The sequence below is a fragment of the Hypomesus nipponensis genome, chromosome 10 (assembly GCF_054491055.1).
Source record: "Hypomesus nipponensis isolate SF chromosome 10, ASM5449105v1, whole genome shotgun sequence".
Lineage (NCBI taxonomy): Eukaryota > Metazoa > Chordata > Actinopteri > Osmeriformes > Osmeridae > Hypomesus > Hypomesus nipponensis.
Genome location: NC_140370.1, coordinates 17944211 through 17961685, shown reverse-complemented (window position 1 = coordinate 17961685; position 17475 = coordinate 17944211). Strand labels below are relative to the sequence as shown.

At 46.4% G+C, this 17475-nt stretch overlaps 1 protein-coding gene across 7 annotated transcripts in view; it reads right to left on the bottom strand.

Moving 5' to 3' along the window:
- The window catches only part of st3gal3b (ST3 beta-galactoside alpha-2,3-sialyltransferase 3b), a 28607-nt gene extending 20540 nt beyond the window's left edge, over positions 1–8067 (bottom strand). For 3 of the 7 annotated variants that reach the window (XM_084706842.1, XM_084706845.1, XM_084706847.1), the window contains exons 1-2: positions 5192–5999; positions 1181–1329 (exon numbers count right to left, since the gene is read on the bottom strand). In XM_084706842.1, the coding sequence (XP_084562968.1) occupies positions 1181–1289 (109 nt within the window). In that variant the 5' untranslated portion in view covers positions 1290–1329; positions 5192–5999. Of the gene's footprint in view, positions 1–1180; positions 1330–4579; positions 4822–5191; positions 6000–6649 lie in introns of those variants that run through there. The other 4 variants (XM_084706848.1, XM_084706849.1, XM_084706844.1 and 1 more) reach the window with 3 other exon arrangements.
- Positions 8068–17475: the final 9408 nt, after the last annotated feature.

Below are 17475 nucleotides of genomic sequence, written 5' to 3'. Positions count from 1 at the left end.
ACATCAATACTTAATGCAAGCACGGACATTTTTTCACATTCATTTGAGCGCAAATACAGTTTTTCTGACTTGTATGCTGTGTCCGACACCTGGACTTCCGTGTGCGTGCTGCAGTGGCTATTTGGCAAGCTCAGAAGAGCACGCTGACATAGAATTCTGCGGGCATCATTTGTGATTTCTGTTACATTTACATTTAGTCAATTTTCACTTATCCAGAGCGACTTACAGTAAGTACAGGGACATTCCCCTGAGGCAAGTAGGGTGAAGTGCCTTGCCCAAGGACACAACGTCATTCCCTAACCACTCAGCCACCTGACTCCCCGGTTAAACTGCTTAGATTTTTCAAGCATTAATTGGGATACTGTGTTTATTTTTCTGGGATTATCAATCTAAATTAATGCACTGACTAATAAAGTTTGTTAAACCTGGGATTGGTGCTCCTCCTTGGAGTGTAACCAACCCCCTCCCTCCCTCCTTCCCCAGTTCCTTCTGCCCTTAACCCTCCTCTCTGGTTACTGCGCACTGTGCCTGGTACACACACACAGACACACACACACACACACTCACACACACACAGACACACACACAGACACACACACACGCACACACACACACGCACACACACAGAGACACACACACACACACACGCACACACACACACAGACACACACACATGCACACTCACACAGACACACACACACGCACACACACACGCACACACACACACACAGACACACACACACACAGACACACACACACACAGACACACACACACACACACACACACATGCACACACACCCACACACACACACCCGCACACCCACACACACACACACACAGACACACACAGAGCCTGGCAGACTGGCAGGACACAGACTGAGAGAGGAGGCAGGAAGGAGAGATCACACAGGAAAATGATGAATGGATTGAAGGATAAAATAAACTAATCAACAGATCAATTCATGGATATACACATCCATCATTAGTGAATCAACCACACAGACATAATGTAAAAAGAGAGCGAATGGTCAAAGAAGGGGAAGATGGAACAATCCTGTTATCAGTTGTGAATGAATGAATTAATAAATAAATGAATGGAGGAATGACTAAATGGATGGATGGATGGATGGATGGATGAAGGAGCGTCTGATCAGAGGGCTGTAGTAGAGAGGTACTCACGAGGCTTGTGACCCCATACGTGCAGGTGCAGCTTGCCGGAGGAATAGTAGATGAAGACCAGAACCAGCATGGGGCAGAACACAAACAGAACCTTGTGTGTCGGCTTCATGTTCCTCACTCGTTCACCTGGACTCCCTCCACCACATCCCCTAAGGAGGGAGGGAGGGAGGGAGGGAGGGAGGGAGGGAGGGAGGGAGGGAGGGAGGGAGGGAGGGAGGGAGGGAGGGAGGGAGGGAGGGAGGGAGGGAGGGAGGGAGGGAGGGAGGGAGGGAGGGAGAATGCTGGTTTCATCTAAATCATTCATCTCTCTGTGACTGAGGGTAAACATTAAACAACACAAGAAGCTGAGGTTGTCACCCTCTATTCCGGTAAGCAGTTTGGCAATCTAAAGATGTTGCCAAGTAGCTGCTAAACAAGGAGCAGGTTAGCAGTGTAAAGGACTAACACCAGTTCATATGGCACAGTAATATCATACTAATGGTGGTGTAATTCTTAATTCTACTGTACTATAGGATCTCATGGAACAACAATAACACTGAATGGTATCAACGTTGACAACACTGACCCTGCTGGTCTCTCTCCTGGTCTACCCCTACTTCTCACCCTGCTGGTCTCTCTCCTGGTCTACCCCTACTCCTCACCCTGCTGGTCTCTCTCCTCTTCTACCCCTACTCCTCACCCTGCTGGTCTCTCTCCTGTTCTACCCCTACTCCTCACCCTGCTGGTCTCTCCTGTTCTACCCCTACTTCTCACCCTGCTGGTCTCTCTCCTGGTCTACCCCTACTTCTCACCCTGCTGGTCTCTCTCCTGGTCTACCCCTACTCCTCACCCTGCTGGTCTCTCCTGTTCTACCCCTACTTCTCACCCTGCTGGTCTCTCTCCTGGTCTACCCCTACTTCTCACCCTGCTGGTCTCTCTCCTGGTCTACCCCTACTCCTCACCCTGCTGGTCTCTCTCCTGTTCTACCCCTACTCCTCACCCTGCTGGTCTCTCTCCTCTTCTACCCCTACTTCTCACCCTGCTGGTCTCTCTCCTGGTCTACCCCTACTTCTCACCCTGCTGGTCTCTCTCCTGGTCTACCCCTACTCCTCACCCTGCTGGTCTCTCTCCTGTTCTACCCCTACTCCTCACCCTGCTGGTCTCTCTCCTCTTCTACCCCTACTCCTCACCCTGCTGGTCTCTCTCCTGTTCTACCCCTACTCCTCACCCTGCTGGTCTCTCTCCTCTTCTACCCCTACTCCTCACCCTGCTGGTCTCTCCTGTTCTACCCCTACTTCTCACCCTGCTGGTTTCTCTCCTGTTCTACCCCTACTCCTCACCCTGCTGGTCTCTCTCCTCTTCTACCCCTACTCCTCACCCTGCTGGTCTCTCTCCTGTTCTACCCCTACTCCTCACCCTGCTGGTCTCTCTCCTCTTCTACCCCTACTCCTCACCCTGCTGGTCTCTCCTGTTCTACCCCTACTTCTCACCCTGCTGGTTTCTCTCCTGTTCTACCCCTACTCCTCACCCTGCTGGTCTCTCCTGTTCTACCCCTACTCCTCACCCTGCTGGTCTCTCTCCTGTTCTACCCCTACTCCTCACCCTGCTTGTCTCTCTCCTGGTCTACCCCTACTCCTCACCCTGCTGGTCTCTCTCCTGTTCTACCCCTACTCCTCACCCTGCTGGTCTCTCTCCTGTTCTACCCCTACTCCTCACCCTGCTGGTTTCTCTCCATATTCAAGCTTGACAGACACCCACAGATCACCCACCATTAGTCTCTCTACGGGTTCATATAACAAACCCTTTCACCCAAAGTGATGTACAGGGGAGATCTGAACCTGATCTGCAGTCAGATGCTCTAACCCCTGAGCTGCAGCCACCTGTTGTGTGTGTGTGTGTGCGTGTGTGTGTGTGTGTGTGTGTGTGTGTGTGTGTGTGTGTGTGTGTGTGTGTGTGTGTGTGTGTGTGTGTGTGTGTGTGTGTGTGTGTGTGTGTGTGCGTGTGTCAGGGGGGAGTCAGGTGGCTGAGCAGTGAGGGAATCGGGCTAGTAATCAGAAGTTTGCCAGTTCGATTCCCGACTGTGCCAAATACTTCACCCTACTTGCCTTGGGGGGAATGTCCCTGTACTTACTGTAAATCGCTCTGAATAAGAGCGTCTGCTAAATGACTAAATGTAAATGTGTGTGTGTGTGTCTGTTGTTACAGATGTGTGTGTGTGTTGTGACCAAAGGTGGGTTTGGAAGACTTAGCAACAGTGCACTCAGCTGAAGGAAATGTGAAATACGACCCTCTCCACCTCGGCCATTAAACAGATTAGAGGGCTGGATTATGTTAATCCAAGATGGCAGACGATGTCGCCCAATGGTTAAAAGAATACTTTAAGAATAATTCCGCAGTTCCCTGATGGTATATGAAGGCATAGCCATCTATAACAGGCCTCCATATTATTCACATTTGCTTTCGATGTATTTTGGACGTATTTTGATATCGTTGTTATGGGATGGACGCTAGCGGACAGGCAAGGGAACACTGAACGTTACCCTCCGTACATTCCGACTACTGTACCTCGCCCCCTCTCCAGCCTCCTCGTGTTTACTCTGTCTTTATCTCCCTGTATCTTTTCATCTCCCAACAAATGGTGAACACACTGACAGACACGCCACTGACCAGATTAAACAAGATAGTGTCTGGTTGGTCTTCGATGATCGATTTATCTTTTCTTTTTCTTAAGAATAGAAACAGTTACTTACAGGCAGGATTGTCTGGATGTAATACCAATTTTAGACAAATATATTAACAAACGTTGAAATAAAAAACAAGATACTAGTTGAACTACACTACAGTAAGTACACCGGTTTACAGGCAAAAAGTTATGAAAACAAACTAGCTACAGCATATAGCTAGCAGTGCATCTGGGTACTGTAACGGGACGGACGACTCAACAGTGAATTCACGGTTGACGACTAAAGCAGAACAGAAACAATTTTCATCAACCACAACCATGTGCATCATGTTTGGCTACCCGCAATGTTTTCGGGCTATCTTGTTATTATCAGTGACCCATGCACATGTAAAGCTCTCTGTTGGAAGTCGATTTGAATAAAAGCGTCTGCTAAATGAATAAATGTAAATGTAATGTAAAACTGTTTCTTTTATTAAGGCTAGTCTTTCTTGACTTGGCTGTCACACGCATAGAGGGCTTGTTATAACCGTATATATGTGTTTAAAAAAGGTGGTTAAATGTGTATTAGGTCGATAATGTGGTCAAATTGAGGTTGGACACTGATAAGAACTGGCTAGCTAGCTCGAATACCGTTAGCTATGTAGAGGGAGCTAGCTTAGTAAACTATAACGACGTAGCTATAGATGGTGGGTTAGGTGGTCAAGCCCGGAATAGTTCACTGTGTAACGGAAACATACCTGTTAGATCATTTTCACCGTTCCGTCTGAGTATTTCATGATGGTAAAATGTAGGCATTATTCACCTTAAGTTGTACAGTAACTAGTTTCCAGTTACTCAGTTCAGTGAGGCTGTCGTTGACTATACTTTAATGCTGTTAGTGTTACATGTTCTGGTAGGAAAATACATCTCATGTCGCATGAAGAGTACCTAATTTGACTGCGCTACCAGAAGAACTAGAACACTTCTCTCGCTGACTATAAAACCTGGACCGGACATTAAAATAACGGTTAATGGCTGTTGAAGTCGCACAGAGAGCAGGCAAATGTATATCACAGTGCAAAAATAATCAAAACATTGTATTGATTAACTACCTACGGTTGTAGTAGCCCTGTACTACGCTTGTGTTTAGTCTACCATACCAAGCCTCTAAAAACATCATAAAGAAGTGGAAGCCACGTATAAATCGTTTCTCTGGTTCACTGCTGGGCTGTTTGCTAACGCAGTTAGCTCTACATGTTGGCCTGCTACATACAACCGAAAACGAGACGTTTTCACAAAGGTGCCTGCCTACAGTAGCCAAATACATCAAAACCTGGTTGTTGGTAGTAGGAATTGATTCTTTTTTTTACCTTGTCTTTGCCCTTCTCAATCCTGGGGTTGGGAAAGGCTTGGTTTGGTTAGCAGAGGTGGGCAACACGGCCGTGGTTTAGACCCCCGTTTTATCCATCATATCAATCCTCTGAACAGGGCTGAGCACAAGACGTTCACTCTGCCCCTACCTCTCTCTCCGTCTCTGTCTTTCGGTCTCTCTTTTTCCTCTCTCTTACTCTCTCCGTCCCTCTCTCTCTCTGTCTCTCTGTCCTTCTCTGTCTCTCTCTTTCTGTCTGTCTCTCTCCCTGTCTCTCCCTTTCTGTCTCCCTCTCTCTGTCTCTCTCTCTTGGTGTCTCTCTCTGTCTCCTACACATGTATCAGAAAGCTGATTCTGATGTTTCCAATACTTTCACGCTAATCCACAACATGGCCTAAAAAGCCTTCTCGTCAACGATTTTTTTCTCCGGATTTACTTGGCCTCCTGACATGTTTTGCCCTGGGCAACTATGTTGCCAGGCAAGTTGGGGATAGTCTGAACAAGGATTTGTCAAAAAATAGAACCAACCCATGATTTCACTATACAAAAAAAAATCTTATTTAATACTACTTCATATAGCATCCACAAAACACAAATAGCCTAAAAACTACACAGAACGTGTTTTTGATACCGTCATGTCTCTCAAAAGTTGAAGAGCCGTTAAACCAAAAAGTTAAACGATAGGCCAACAGGTAAGACAACAGATATAAGTTATTTGTCGTAGCGGGCTGCGTAAAGGCGCTGCTGTCACCTCATATCCTAGCCATAAGTAGTTTACAGATATGCGCGTGATGCACGTGGAGGGCAGCAGGCTGGTTCTAAAGTAGACAAGCGCCTCCTATGACCGGGCTGCCATCCCCCCTTTCCCCCGCTTCCCCGCCCCCCGCCACATTTCCAAACCCACAGTCCCGTCGACCCCGCGGGCCAGGTCACTGCGTCGCAACTGGTCACGTGGTTCGCCCACCCTGTTGCATTTACAATTTCCAGCCGTTCAATCGAGATGAATGGAGCTTTTTGCTTTCGCGTCTAAGCTTCACGTGGTCGGCTGCTGGTCAGCTGTTACATTATGTTCTGCAGGCTTTTATGACGGTAGCATCAAAATCCCTGTATTATGTGGTCCTCGTGTGCTTTCAATGTAACTCGATGGACCTCGTCCAACGGTTTCTGCTTAGGCTATGCCTTCCCTTCCACTATCCCCTGAGCTGTAGATGAGCCACCAGTGTTGAGGTTACAGGTTGATTAGGTCTTGTTCTGAAAATCACTGTAAGGCCCCCTTCGCTTTAATATGAGGTCAGATTATAATACCCAGTGTAAACCACACCATCTCAAAACAACATCAGAACTAAAATCTGAGCTCCATTTAACTAGTGACTCCTCGGACAGGTCAACAGGGATATCCCCAGGTGGTGTGTTCAGATTGCCGCTTCGCTCCTCCAGGCCCTGAACCCCCCTTACTCACCCTCCTCAGGTTACACTCTGATTCGATTTCCCCCTCAGTCAGGTCTGGTGCGGCCGTGCCACCCGCTCTCTCACCGCCGTCTCCGTCCTTCGCTGTCGGGACTGAGGCCAAAGATGGAAAGAGAAAAAAACCCTCTTCCGCCAGGTCCTCTGATGTCCGCTGCGCTGCACATAGATCTATTAATATTGAATCAGGCAGGAAACAGAAACCTCTACCCCACTTTCTCCAGCTGAGAGAGAGCCAAGAGATTAGCAGGATAAAGTATTTATACACACACACACACACACACAAAATAAAGTACACCCTCCTGTGTTTTACGCCGTGTCAACATAACAGAGGGGCTCGCGGGAGAGTTGGACCATGTTCTGCCGTCATAGAAGACACACAGAGTTACGACACAGTCCTTTCTGAAGGACTCATTCTACAACTAGGGTGTCTATTGTGTCTCTTGTGTTAGCATAGTGGAAAAAAATGCTTCAAAAAAGCTAACACCAAATAGTTATTGGTTTTGATGAATGTTGAACCGATGAACCGTTTGCAGACTGATGACGTATTTTTTACTTTAGATTGTTTTCACATTCTGAAAATATTCTGTGATATTGTTTGTAATAAAGTCTCTACAATACAGTTAGAATGCTCAACCTTAACCGCTGGTTGACTGCTGAGCTTCAGGGAAGTGCTGTAGGCCTATAGGCTGGGTCTGTCTGGGTCCACAGTGCTGACAAGTTAAGACCCCACCCAGGGAGGAAGTGACACGCTGTAGAGTTACAGGAAGTGACATCATTCAATGTGCAACAATCAAAGGACCCTGTAGTCATGGGTTACAGGGCCATCACTTTTAGTGAGGTCAAACAGCACGTGGAAGCTCAGCACTGAAACTGTTTAGTATTTGGAGCTGAAGATCATGGAGGACAAGAGCCCTGGAGCTGCCAGCGTCGCTCCAGTCCTCCCAGTGAGAGAGACTGTCCACAGTCTCAGCAAGGCTGTGGGTGAACAGCCCAACGACCAAGTCACAAAGGATCCTCGACATCAACGCAACACAAACATGGTTCACACATCCTGTACCGCGGACTCTAACCCTCACACACTGAGCAGGAGTCACAGAAGCCCTGGATGGATCTGCTAGCCTGGACCCTGACAGTCCTCTAAGCTCCTCTCCTCAAGACAGGATCACCACAGAGAGATAGATGGTATTGGTGTGCTAGTCTGGATCGTTCTGGTATCTCTCTGCTCTCTACAGTCCTAGGAGGCTGAGTGGGGAGATGGACAGAGGTCTATTGACAGCTCACAGGGAGAAACGTTGTCCTGTGCAGACAAAGTGCAGTATAGCACACTCCCAGAAAGAACAAGCTAATGTAGCGTGAAAGCATTTTTTCCTCTTCCTTCTTTTGGAAAAGTGTGTGTATGTGTGTGTGGAAGCAGGGGGAAGTTGCACAAGGGTGGTTTCAGAGCATATCACTAACGAGTTGGTGTTGGTGTAGGTTAGTCAGAGTTGGTGTTGGTGTAGGTTAGTCAGAGTTGGTGTTGGTGTAGGTTAGTCAGCTGTGTTACTGTGACACAGAAGTTCTTGGGGCAGGGTGTGTCCTGGTTCTTGTGGTTTGGGGCTGGGTGTGTCCTGGTTCTTGTGGTTTGGGGCAGGGTGTGTCCTGGTTCTTGTGGTTTGGGGCTGGGTGTGTCCTGGTTCTTGTGGTTTGGGGCAGGGTGTGTCCTGGTTCTTGTGGTTTGGGGCTGGGTGTGTCCTGGTTCTTGTGGTTTGGGGCAGGGTGTGTCCTGGTTCTTGTGGTTTGGGGCAGGGTGTGTCCTGGTTCTTGTGGTTTGGGGCAGGGTGTGTCCTGGTTCTTGTGGTTTGGGGCTGGGTGTGTCCTGGTTCTTGTGGTTTGGGGCTGGGTGTGTCCTGGTTCTTGTGGTTTGGGGCTGGGTGTGTCCTGGTTCTTGTGGTTTGGGGCAGGGTGTGTCCTGGTTCTTGTGGTTTGGGGCAGGGTGTGTCCTAGTTCTTGTGGTTTGGGGCTGGGTGTGTCCTGGTTCTTGTGGTTTGGGGCAGGGTGTGTCCTGGTTCTTGTGGTTTGGGGCTGGGTGTGTCCTGGTTCCTAAGGATGTCTCCCTCCCCTAGCAGGTGCTTTCGGCTCAGATGTCTCTTTACATAACAGCATCTGCTAATGAAGAAAAAATGTAAAGTAATCCCTCCTCTGATGTAAGAGCCCCAGAAGCAGTCTCTTACAGGCCTCAGCTTTCTGTGGCAGCAGTGAAAGTGAGTGTCTGTGCTGCCTGAACAGGCCCTCGGCAGGTCAGATAACGCTGAAGGATAGCCAGCATGGCATTGTTTTACCAGGCATGAGTAATGGATAACCGTGACGTCTGAATCATAGATGTGGACGGTGCTCTTTGGCCGACTGCCTTCTGCATGGCTTCCCAGACCCAGACCCGGACCAGGACCAAACCAGATGCAGACCAGATCCAAACGAGACCCAGACCAGACCAGACAAGATCTGACCCAGACCCAGACCAGACCCAAACCAGACATAGTCCCAGACCCAGACCCGACCAACTAGAAAAGTGTCACTAAAGGAAGAAAATGTAAAACTAAAATATCTTGGGTTTGTATCATTTGCTCTACCAGAAGTTACACAGGGTCCCAATGGTGGTTGCTATGTGAACAGTGCCACCTCCTCTATCATAAGGTTCTAAACAGTGGTTCTAGGGTTCTAGATGTGATTATGAGGTTGTAGACAGTCAGCACAGGGTTCTAAACAGTCATTAAGGGTTCTAAACAATCCTGGTGGCGTTGGATGTGTCTAAGGGTGTTTGTTATGACCTCGTTATGACCTCGTTATGACCTTGTTATAACCTCCTACAAGACATCTTGTTCCAGCAGTCTGCAATCAGGCCGACTGCCCTCCAGGGAAACACAAGGGTGTGTGGATAAGCAAAAAGCACTCCCTTTCTCTCTGTCTCCCTCCCCCTCTCTCTCTCTCCCTCCCTCCTCTTCTCTCTTCCTCCCTCTCCTTTTCTCCCTCCCTTTCTCTCCCCCTATCTCATTCCTCTCCCCCTATCTCACTCCTCTCCCTCTCTCTCCCCCCCTGTCTCTCCCCTCCTCTTCTCACAGATCTCTCAGTGTTTGCAGCATCATGGTCCCTGCAGGCTGAGGGCTCCAGACTGCCTCATGACCACCAGACACTCTCATTCAATTCCAGTTTATTGTCATATGTACAGGATACACAAGTATACATGTACAATGAAAAGCTTTGTGCCGCTGAGCTTCCTACAACCCTGCAGTTTGTAATAATTCAATAGATAGTAGCGGACAATAATAACAACTAGAGAGGGTGTGGGGTGTGCTTAGCCTGGCTCTGCCCTCCTACGTACTTCTGCTTGAGAGTCTGGTTAGGATCAGGATTGGGTGTGCTTGCGTCGGTTGCAGATGGTTATGTTTCCAGGCTGTGAATATCAACACCCTGTATTTTTGTCTGCCCTTCGACTGTTTAGCTCCTGCAAATCCCACACAGCAGAAGTCTAGTAGTTAGCTAGCTCTACAATTGACTGGGTCTAGGTCTGAATCTAAGAGCAAAACGGAGCACAGCTGCCAGTAGGTATATGCAGGTAGCAACGCTAGTGCTAAATAACTATTTAGCTGGTCGGCTCAATGTTGCCAGGTAAGTAGGGCTTGTGAGACAGCTCACAAAGTACATTTATTCATTTAGCAGACGATTTTATCCAAAGCGACTTCCAAGAGAGAGCTTTACAAAGTGCATAGGTCACTTATAATAACAACAACATAGCCCCAAAAACATTGCCAGTAGCCAAAACATGAAGCACATATTGTGAACAACCAAAATAAGTGCCAAAGGGAAGAACCATACAAGCATGTAGTTAAGCAAGTTACAATTAAACAACATGAACCGCTTTAAGTGCTAGTGTACTTAACTCAACCTTTTTTAGACTTTTAGCTACGGTACTAATGCTAAGGGCTCACTGATATTGTCTTACTAAAACATTGTATCAGCAGTGTTGGGTGTTACAATGTAACGCGTTACAGTAGTCAGACTACTTTTGTTAGGTAACAAGTAACTTAACGCGTTACTTATTTAATTGAATGAATCCATTACTGGTTCCTTGTTCAAACAAGTAAACGTTACTTAGTTTGGTATTTTGGACGCGAGCACTCAGCATGTAGCTAAAAGTCTAGGAAAGTTTAGGCTACTTTTTGCTACAAAAACATCTTAATCTGCTAGACAAGTGTAGCCTGACGTTGTCATACTCATAATTCTAGTCAGAATATGAGTCTGATAACTCTCCGTTGGGCTGTGACTATGGGGCGTGTTTCAACCAAACTCAATGGCAGTATTTGTAAAACAAATGCCTCTTCGCTCAATTGGATAGACCTACAACCAATCAGAGCAACGTAATATGTTGTTTGTTGAAAACAAATTCAACCCAAGCGCTCTTTCGTGACGTTGTTGATTACGTTACTGTTGATCATCTGTCCATCATCGTATAAAGCCCGCCATGACAATTTCATTGGTCCGAACAGCTCCTGTTCGGACATAGTTTTTCCCCAAACGTACCCCCCCAGACTAGCCTGGTCCTAACCAGACCCTCGTACATTACATTTGTACAGAGGGTCTGGGATCTCTCCATTGACAAACGTTAACTTCCTAGAAGTTGAAAACTATTGGATCCGCCCAGAGCCACTCTGATTTACCATAACCAATCACAAGCGTTCGTCTTAGCCAACTCCTTCACCACTACTGTAACGGAGCTAGCTGCCGTAGCTGGAAAATCAAACTTTTCCCAAACCCCGTGAGAAGGAGGGCCAAAACATCATCGTTCAGTGGTTTAGGTTTAGGATTATATTACAGTAAGTAAAATAGTCTGGTTCAGTAGCTTACTACATAGCTAAGTGAACACCATTTTGCTACCATATACCTAGCTATAGCTTAGCTTCGTTTTGCTCCTAGATTCAAACCTAGGTAGCACTCGTAAATTGTAGAGCTAGCTAACGACTAGACTTTTGCCTGGCATTTTACAACATTATGTATTGATTAAAGAGTTTCTTGATTCAATAACTTATGCAAATATTGCTTTTCATTATGATGGATTATTACCTTGATCCGTCTTGCTGTATAATGAGGATTGATCATGTTATATGCGAGTGACACTGAATATTCAGTACAATATGTGCTATTGCTGAGGTCAACCCATTAAATGAGCATTCTGGGCATAATAGTGACCAAGGTGAATTGTCTTAGAAATAAAAGACTTTTCTTAATGTAACGCAAAAGTAACTTAACGCCTTACTCTCTACAGCAAGTAACTAAGTAAGTAACTAGTTACTTTACAAGGAATGTAACTAGTAACTGTAATTAGTTACTTTAAAAAGTAACGTTACCCAACACTGCGTATCAGAGTCCGTTCTCTGGTCGTATCTATGCGCCGTTGCTAACGTGTGCGGACGTTGGGACGCTAGCACTGAGTTCCTTTGGCCAAACAACAACTAACCCTAACCCAAACAAGGAACTTTTTAATTCAAGCCTAAACAGTACAACGGAACATTCGCTCAAATACATGCAACGCAATCGAGACCAAGACGAACATTTTGACACCCACGTTGTGTATGTAGTGCTAATGTAAGGGGTATGCAACGGATGTGGTCTTGGCCGCAAACTCCGTCAGAGGTATTTAGTCGCACAGACCAGGAGCCGAACTCGCCACCTCTGACATGCCAAGCGCAACCACTACCAGCTACGCCAAAGAAAAGCTAGCACTTCATTGAAGCGGGTGGCCCATTACATACCTGAGGAGTGAGTTTCACCGATTCACATCGGCTACACTAATATTAAAGTTTTTTTAGGGATGGTAAAATAATAATAATGATAAATATATATGACAAAGAACAATGGTTGTGCTCGCTGAGGGAATCACATCCAATAAGGAAAGAAATATATATGAGAGAGAACACTGGTTGTGCTCACCGAAGGCAATCACATCCACTAAGGAAAGAAATATATATGAGAAAGAACAAGTTCAAGTTTTTTTTACTGTCAGATGTACAGAACAACACAGGGTCAGACTGGGCACTGAAATTCTTGGGACAAGGCAACGCAAAGCAACCTGGCATAACATAACATTTAAGTACACAGAACAAAGATTACATCTACGATAAGCTAAAATATAGTAAACCTCCTAATATACAAATATAAAATATTCAATAAAGTATCCTAAACCTCTAAATACACATAATAACCTATACTCACCTTATAAACCTATACTAACCTACTAACAAATGCAGCACACCCAATAAAAAATAAGATAATAAGTGCAAATGTGCAAAGTCTTTGCTGGGCAGTGCAGCAGCTACTCAGACTGTAATGTCGTGATGTGCAGGAAGGAGGTGGGGGGTATTAATGGCCCATTTCAGAAGGGAAGTGTGTGTCTGTGTGGGGGGTCATAACGGTAGTTAACTGTTCAGGAACCTGATAGCCTGGAGATAGAAGCTGTTTCGCAGTTGATTAGTTCAGGAACTAATGCTGCAGTACCGCCTGCCAGATGGTAGCACTGTGAACAGTTTGTGGTTGGGGTGGTTGGGGTCGCCAGTGATCTTCCTGGGCTTTGACAGGCACCGCCTGGTGTAGATGTCTTATAGGGAGGGAAGTTCACTTCCTGTGATGCGCTGTGCTGACCGCACCACCCTATGAAGAGCTTTGCGGTTCAGCTCAGTGCAGATTCCAAACCAGGTAGTGATGCAACCAGTCAGGACACTCTCTATGGTGTCATTGGTCCACGAGGACCAGCCACTCTCATCAGTCCATTCACAAGAAGAAGGAAGTCATCTGTGGTTCATCAGTAAGCTGCAATGGAGGTTTTTTGGTTGAGAAATGGTTGTTTTGAGTGGAAGGTTTTCTATTGTGCAGTTACAAATGTCAGCGATGAGGTCGTACCTGTGTGTCCCGGAGGGACAGTGGTTCAGATCTCACCCCTGTATGTTGCTTTAGATAAAAACTCCTGCTCAATGAATACATTAATAATGAGCTAGACACACAGAATCAAAGCACTTACATGTCTTATTGGTGTGTGTGTGTGTGTGTGTGTGTACAGTATCTCTGAGGTAAAGAGAGTCTTTCACATTGTAATGATCAGATGAAAGACCCAACTGTCTTTTTAAAACACACACTCTGTAAAAACACACATTTTCGAGAAACAGTCAAACCTTGTGCCCTGACCTTGTCCTTCTGAAACCTTGTGTAAATGTTTCCTCTGGTTAGCCAGTAACAGCTGCAGCCGTCCTGTGAGGGGGAGGGAGGACAGAGATGAACAGTCCATACTCCAGACAAACATCATAAGAAAACGTCTGATGAAATAGGATGAAGTAAATCTAAACATAATAAATGATTATCTCGATTTCAGTGCTCTGGTGGACAGCTGATCAACTCCAGCTCTCAGTGACAGATGGCGTCGTCTAATGCTCACTTGAAAGTGAAATAAAGTTTATTAGTTTTGTTGGTATGAAGCACTGCACTAGAGGGCTTTACTGCTGTGGATCCCTGACAGGCAAACTGCAGTATCAGCTCAGAGAGGTGGGTTCAGCGAGAAGAGGAAGGGAGAGAGGGAGGGTAGAAAGAGAAAACTGGTGAAAGTGATGGAGTTAGGAAGGAAGGGACAGAGAGAGAGAGAGAGAGAGAGAGAGAGAGAGAGAGAGAGGGGATGAAGGGTTGGGTGGATTGCGTGCTGCCAGACCCAGATTTCTCAGACGATTACAGATCAGGTTGATCATGTGATAGAGAGAGAATAAACCAGAGGCCTTCAGGCTTAGCTGAGACTTATGCAGTCTACTACCACACAGAGGGAGAGAGACTACCGGAGGGAGGGAGGGACTGTGACACAGCTTTAGTGTGTTTTATTATTATTATTATTATGTACAGATCATAATGTTTTATTATTATTGTGTACAGATCATATTTTAAATTATCATGTACAGATCAGGTTTTATTATTATGTACAGATCATAATGTTTTATTATAATTATCATGGTAGCTGTGTTTGAATGCGTGAAACCAGACAGGAATCAAAACCAGAGACCTGGAGAAGAATATTCCAACAGCACAGCCTTCAACTGACAGCACAGCCTTCAACTGACAGCACAGCCTTCAACTGACAGCAGAGCCTTCAACTGACAGCACAGCCTTCAACTGACAGCAGAGCCTTCAACTGACAGCACAGCCTTCAACTGACAGCACAGCCTTCAACTGACAGCAGAGCCTTCAACTGACAGCACAGCCTTCAACTGACAGCACAGCCTTCAACTGACAGCAGAGCCTTCAACTGACAGCACAGCCTTCAACTGACAGCAGAGCCTTCAACTGACAGCAGAGCCTTCAACTGACAGCAGAGCCTTCAACTGACAGCACAGCCTTCAACTGACAGCAGAGCCTTCAACTGACAGCAGAGCCTTCAACTGACAGCACAGCCTTCAACTGACAGCAGAGCCTTCAACTGACAGCAGAGCCTTCAACTGACAGCACAGCCTTCAACTGACAGCACAGCCTTCAACTGACAGCACAGCCTTCAACTGACAGCAGAGCCTTCGGCCTCTCTCTCTCTTTACTTCTCTCTCCCTGTCTCTTTCTGTCTCTCTGTTTAGATGTCAACAAAGAAGATGTTAAAACTGCTCAATCTTTGTTGCAAGTGGAATGTGTGTATGTGTGTGAGAGAGAGAGGCAGAACCCATGGTGTATTCTCCAGTCCTGTTGGGGCAGGTCTTGAATGGAATGTGGAGTAAGAATATATTTAGGCCTTTCACCCTCTTCACACAAACAAGATATAAACATAAACACAGACACACAGTAGTAGTGGTAGTGTTAGTAGTGGTGTTGGTAGCAGAGATGGGAAATACAAATACTTTGTTACTGTACTTAAGTTGATTTTTCCAGTATCAGTACTTAAATTTAAAACAAGAAAGTATTGGAAAAAAAGTATTGAAAGGTTGAAAAAATATTTTAGAAAAAACTAGTTTATAAAAGTAAAAACAAAAACAACTCTGAAACTGATTCTATCAAGTTCCACCATGTCCGTAGCTGCCAGAAGTTCAGCATAGGACCCTGATTGGTCCAAACCACTCTGACTCGGGCACAGATGAATAACTTGGAGCTTGGCAAGATAGATTCTTGCGTGGTTGTGATCTAGTGAATCTTGCAGTCTTGCAAGGCTATACTCATGGACCCAGATGAGTGAAACCGTTCCGTTGGTTTCACACTAACCTCTCCCTCTCTCAACCTCAAGCATGAAAAGCAACATGTAAAAGTGATGTGTTCGCAGAAACTCAATGTTCTCAGGGAGCTTTAAACACATCAACGTGTGTGAGCAGATAACATCTTGCTCAACATGAAACTCCTCACAGGAAGTTACATCTGAGCTAACGTTAAACTCCTCACAGGAAGTTACATCTGAGCTAACGTTAAACTCCTCACAGGAAGTTACATCTGAGCTAATGTTAGATACAAATCTGAGTCAGACATGTATGGGGCTTTCTAGCTTGAGGAAGAGGTGAATGATTTCACCATTCAGCTTTATCCTATCATCACCTCTTCTCTCTTCAAACACGGAGGGCCTCATTTACTAACAGGATTGCGCCCATTTCTGGCGTGAAATAGCGGGTAAAGACATAACACCATATTTACAAAGGCAGCGCACTTTTTGAGTAAAAACGCAGATTACCGCTGAAAAAGAAAAACAAAAGAAAACAACCAAAGAACTACTCTCCCCTCGTCACATGACCCTGGTTCCCCCTCTGGCCCAGAACATCTGACATTTTATTCATATTTTAAAGTAACCACTGCTCCACTTACACTGTCTAACATTGTTTACTGGAGAAGTCTCATCTTGTCATCATCCTGACCTCACCCTAACCTCATACTGACCTCACCCCAAACACACTCACTTTCTGTTACCAGCCTGCTGATAAAGAGGAAGTAGGTTTTTTATAATTAAGGTTGGAATGTACAGGGGGTATCTCTCCAGGAGCAGGGTTGGAGTGTAACCCTACAGGAGGGTATCTCTCTAGAAGCAGGCTTGGAGTGTAACCCTACAGGAGGGTATCTCTCCAGGAGCAGGCTTGGAGTGTAACCCTACAGGAGGGTATCTCTCCAGGAGCAGGGTTGGAATGTAACCCTACAGGAGGGTATCTCTCCAGGAGCAGGGTTGGAGTGTAACCCTACAGGAGGGTATCTCTCCAGGAGCAGGCTTGGAGTGTAACCCTACAGGAGGGTATCTCTCCAGGAGCAGGGTTGGAGTGTAACCCTACAGGAGGGTATCTCTCCAGGAGCAGGGTTGGAGTGTAACCCTACAGGAGGGTATCTCTCCAGGAGCAGGGTTGGAGTGTAACCCTACAGGAGGGTATCTCTCCAGGAGCAGGCTTGGAGTGTAACCCTACAGGCTGTGCAAGAGACAGAGAGGGGGTTAGGGTTACAGACAGAGGGGGGTTAGGGTTACAGACAGAGGGGGGTTAGGGTTAGAGACAGAGGGGGTTAGGGTTAGAGACAGAGGGGGGTTAGGGTTAGAGACAGAGGGGGGTTAGGGTTAGAGACAGAGGGGGTTAGGGTTAGAGACAGAGGGGGGTTAGGGTTAGAGACAGAGGGGGGTTAGGGTTAGAGACAGAGGGGGGTGGGGAGAGAGAGAGAGATGGTCTACGTACTCTGGACAAAGAGTCTCAGTTTGAGGCCTGGCATGCCTGCTCATCTGTCAGCAGATCCTAATATGAAGGGAGGGAAGAAGAGAGGGGAGGGGGAGGAGTAGGGGAGGGAAGAAGAGAGGGGAGGGGGAGGAGTAGGGGAGGG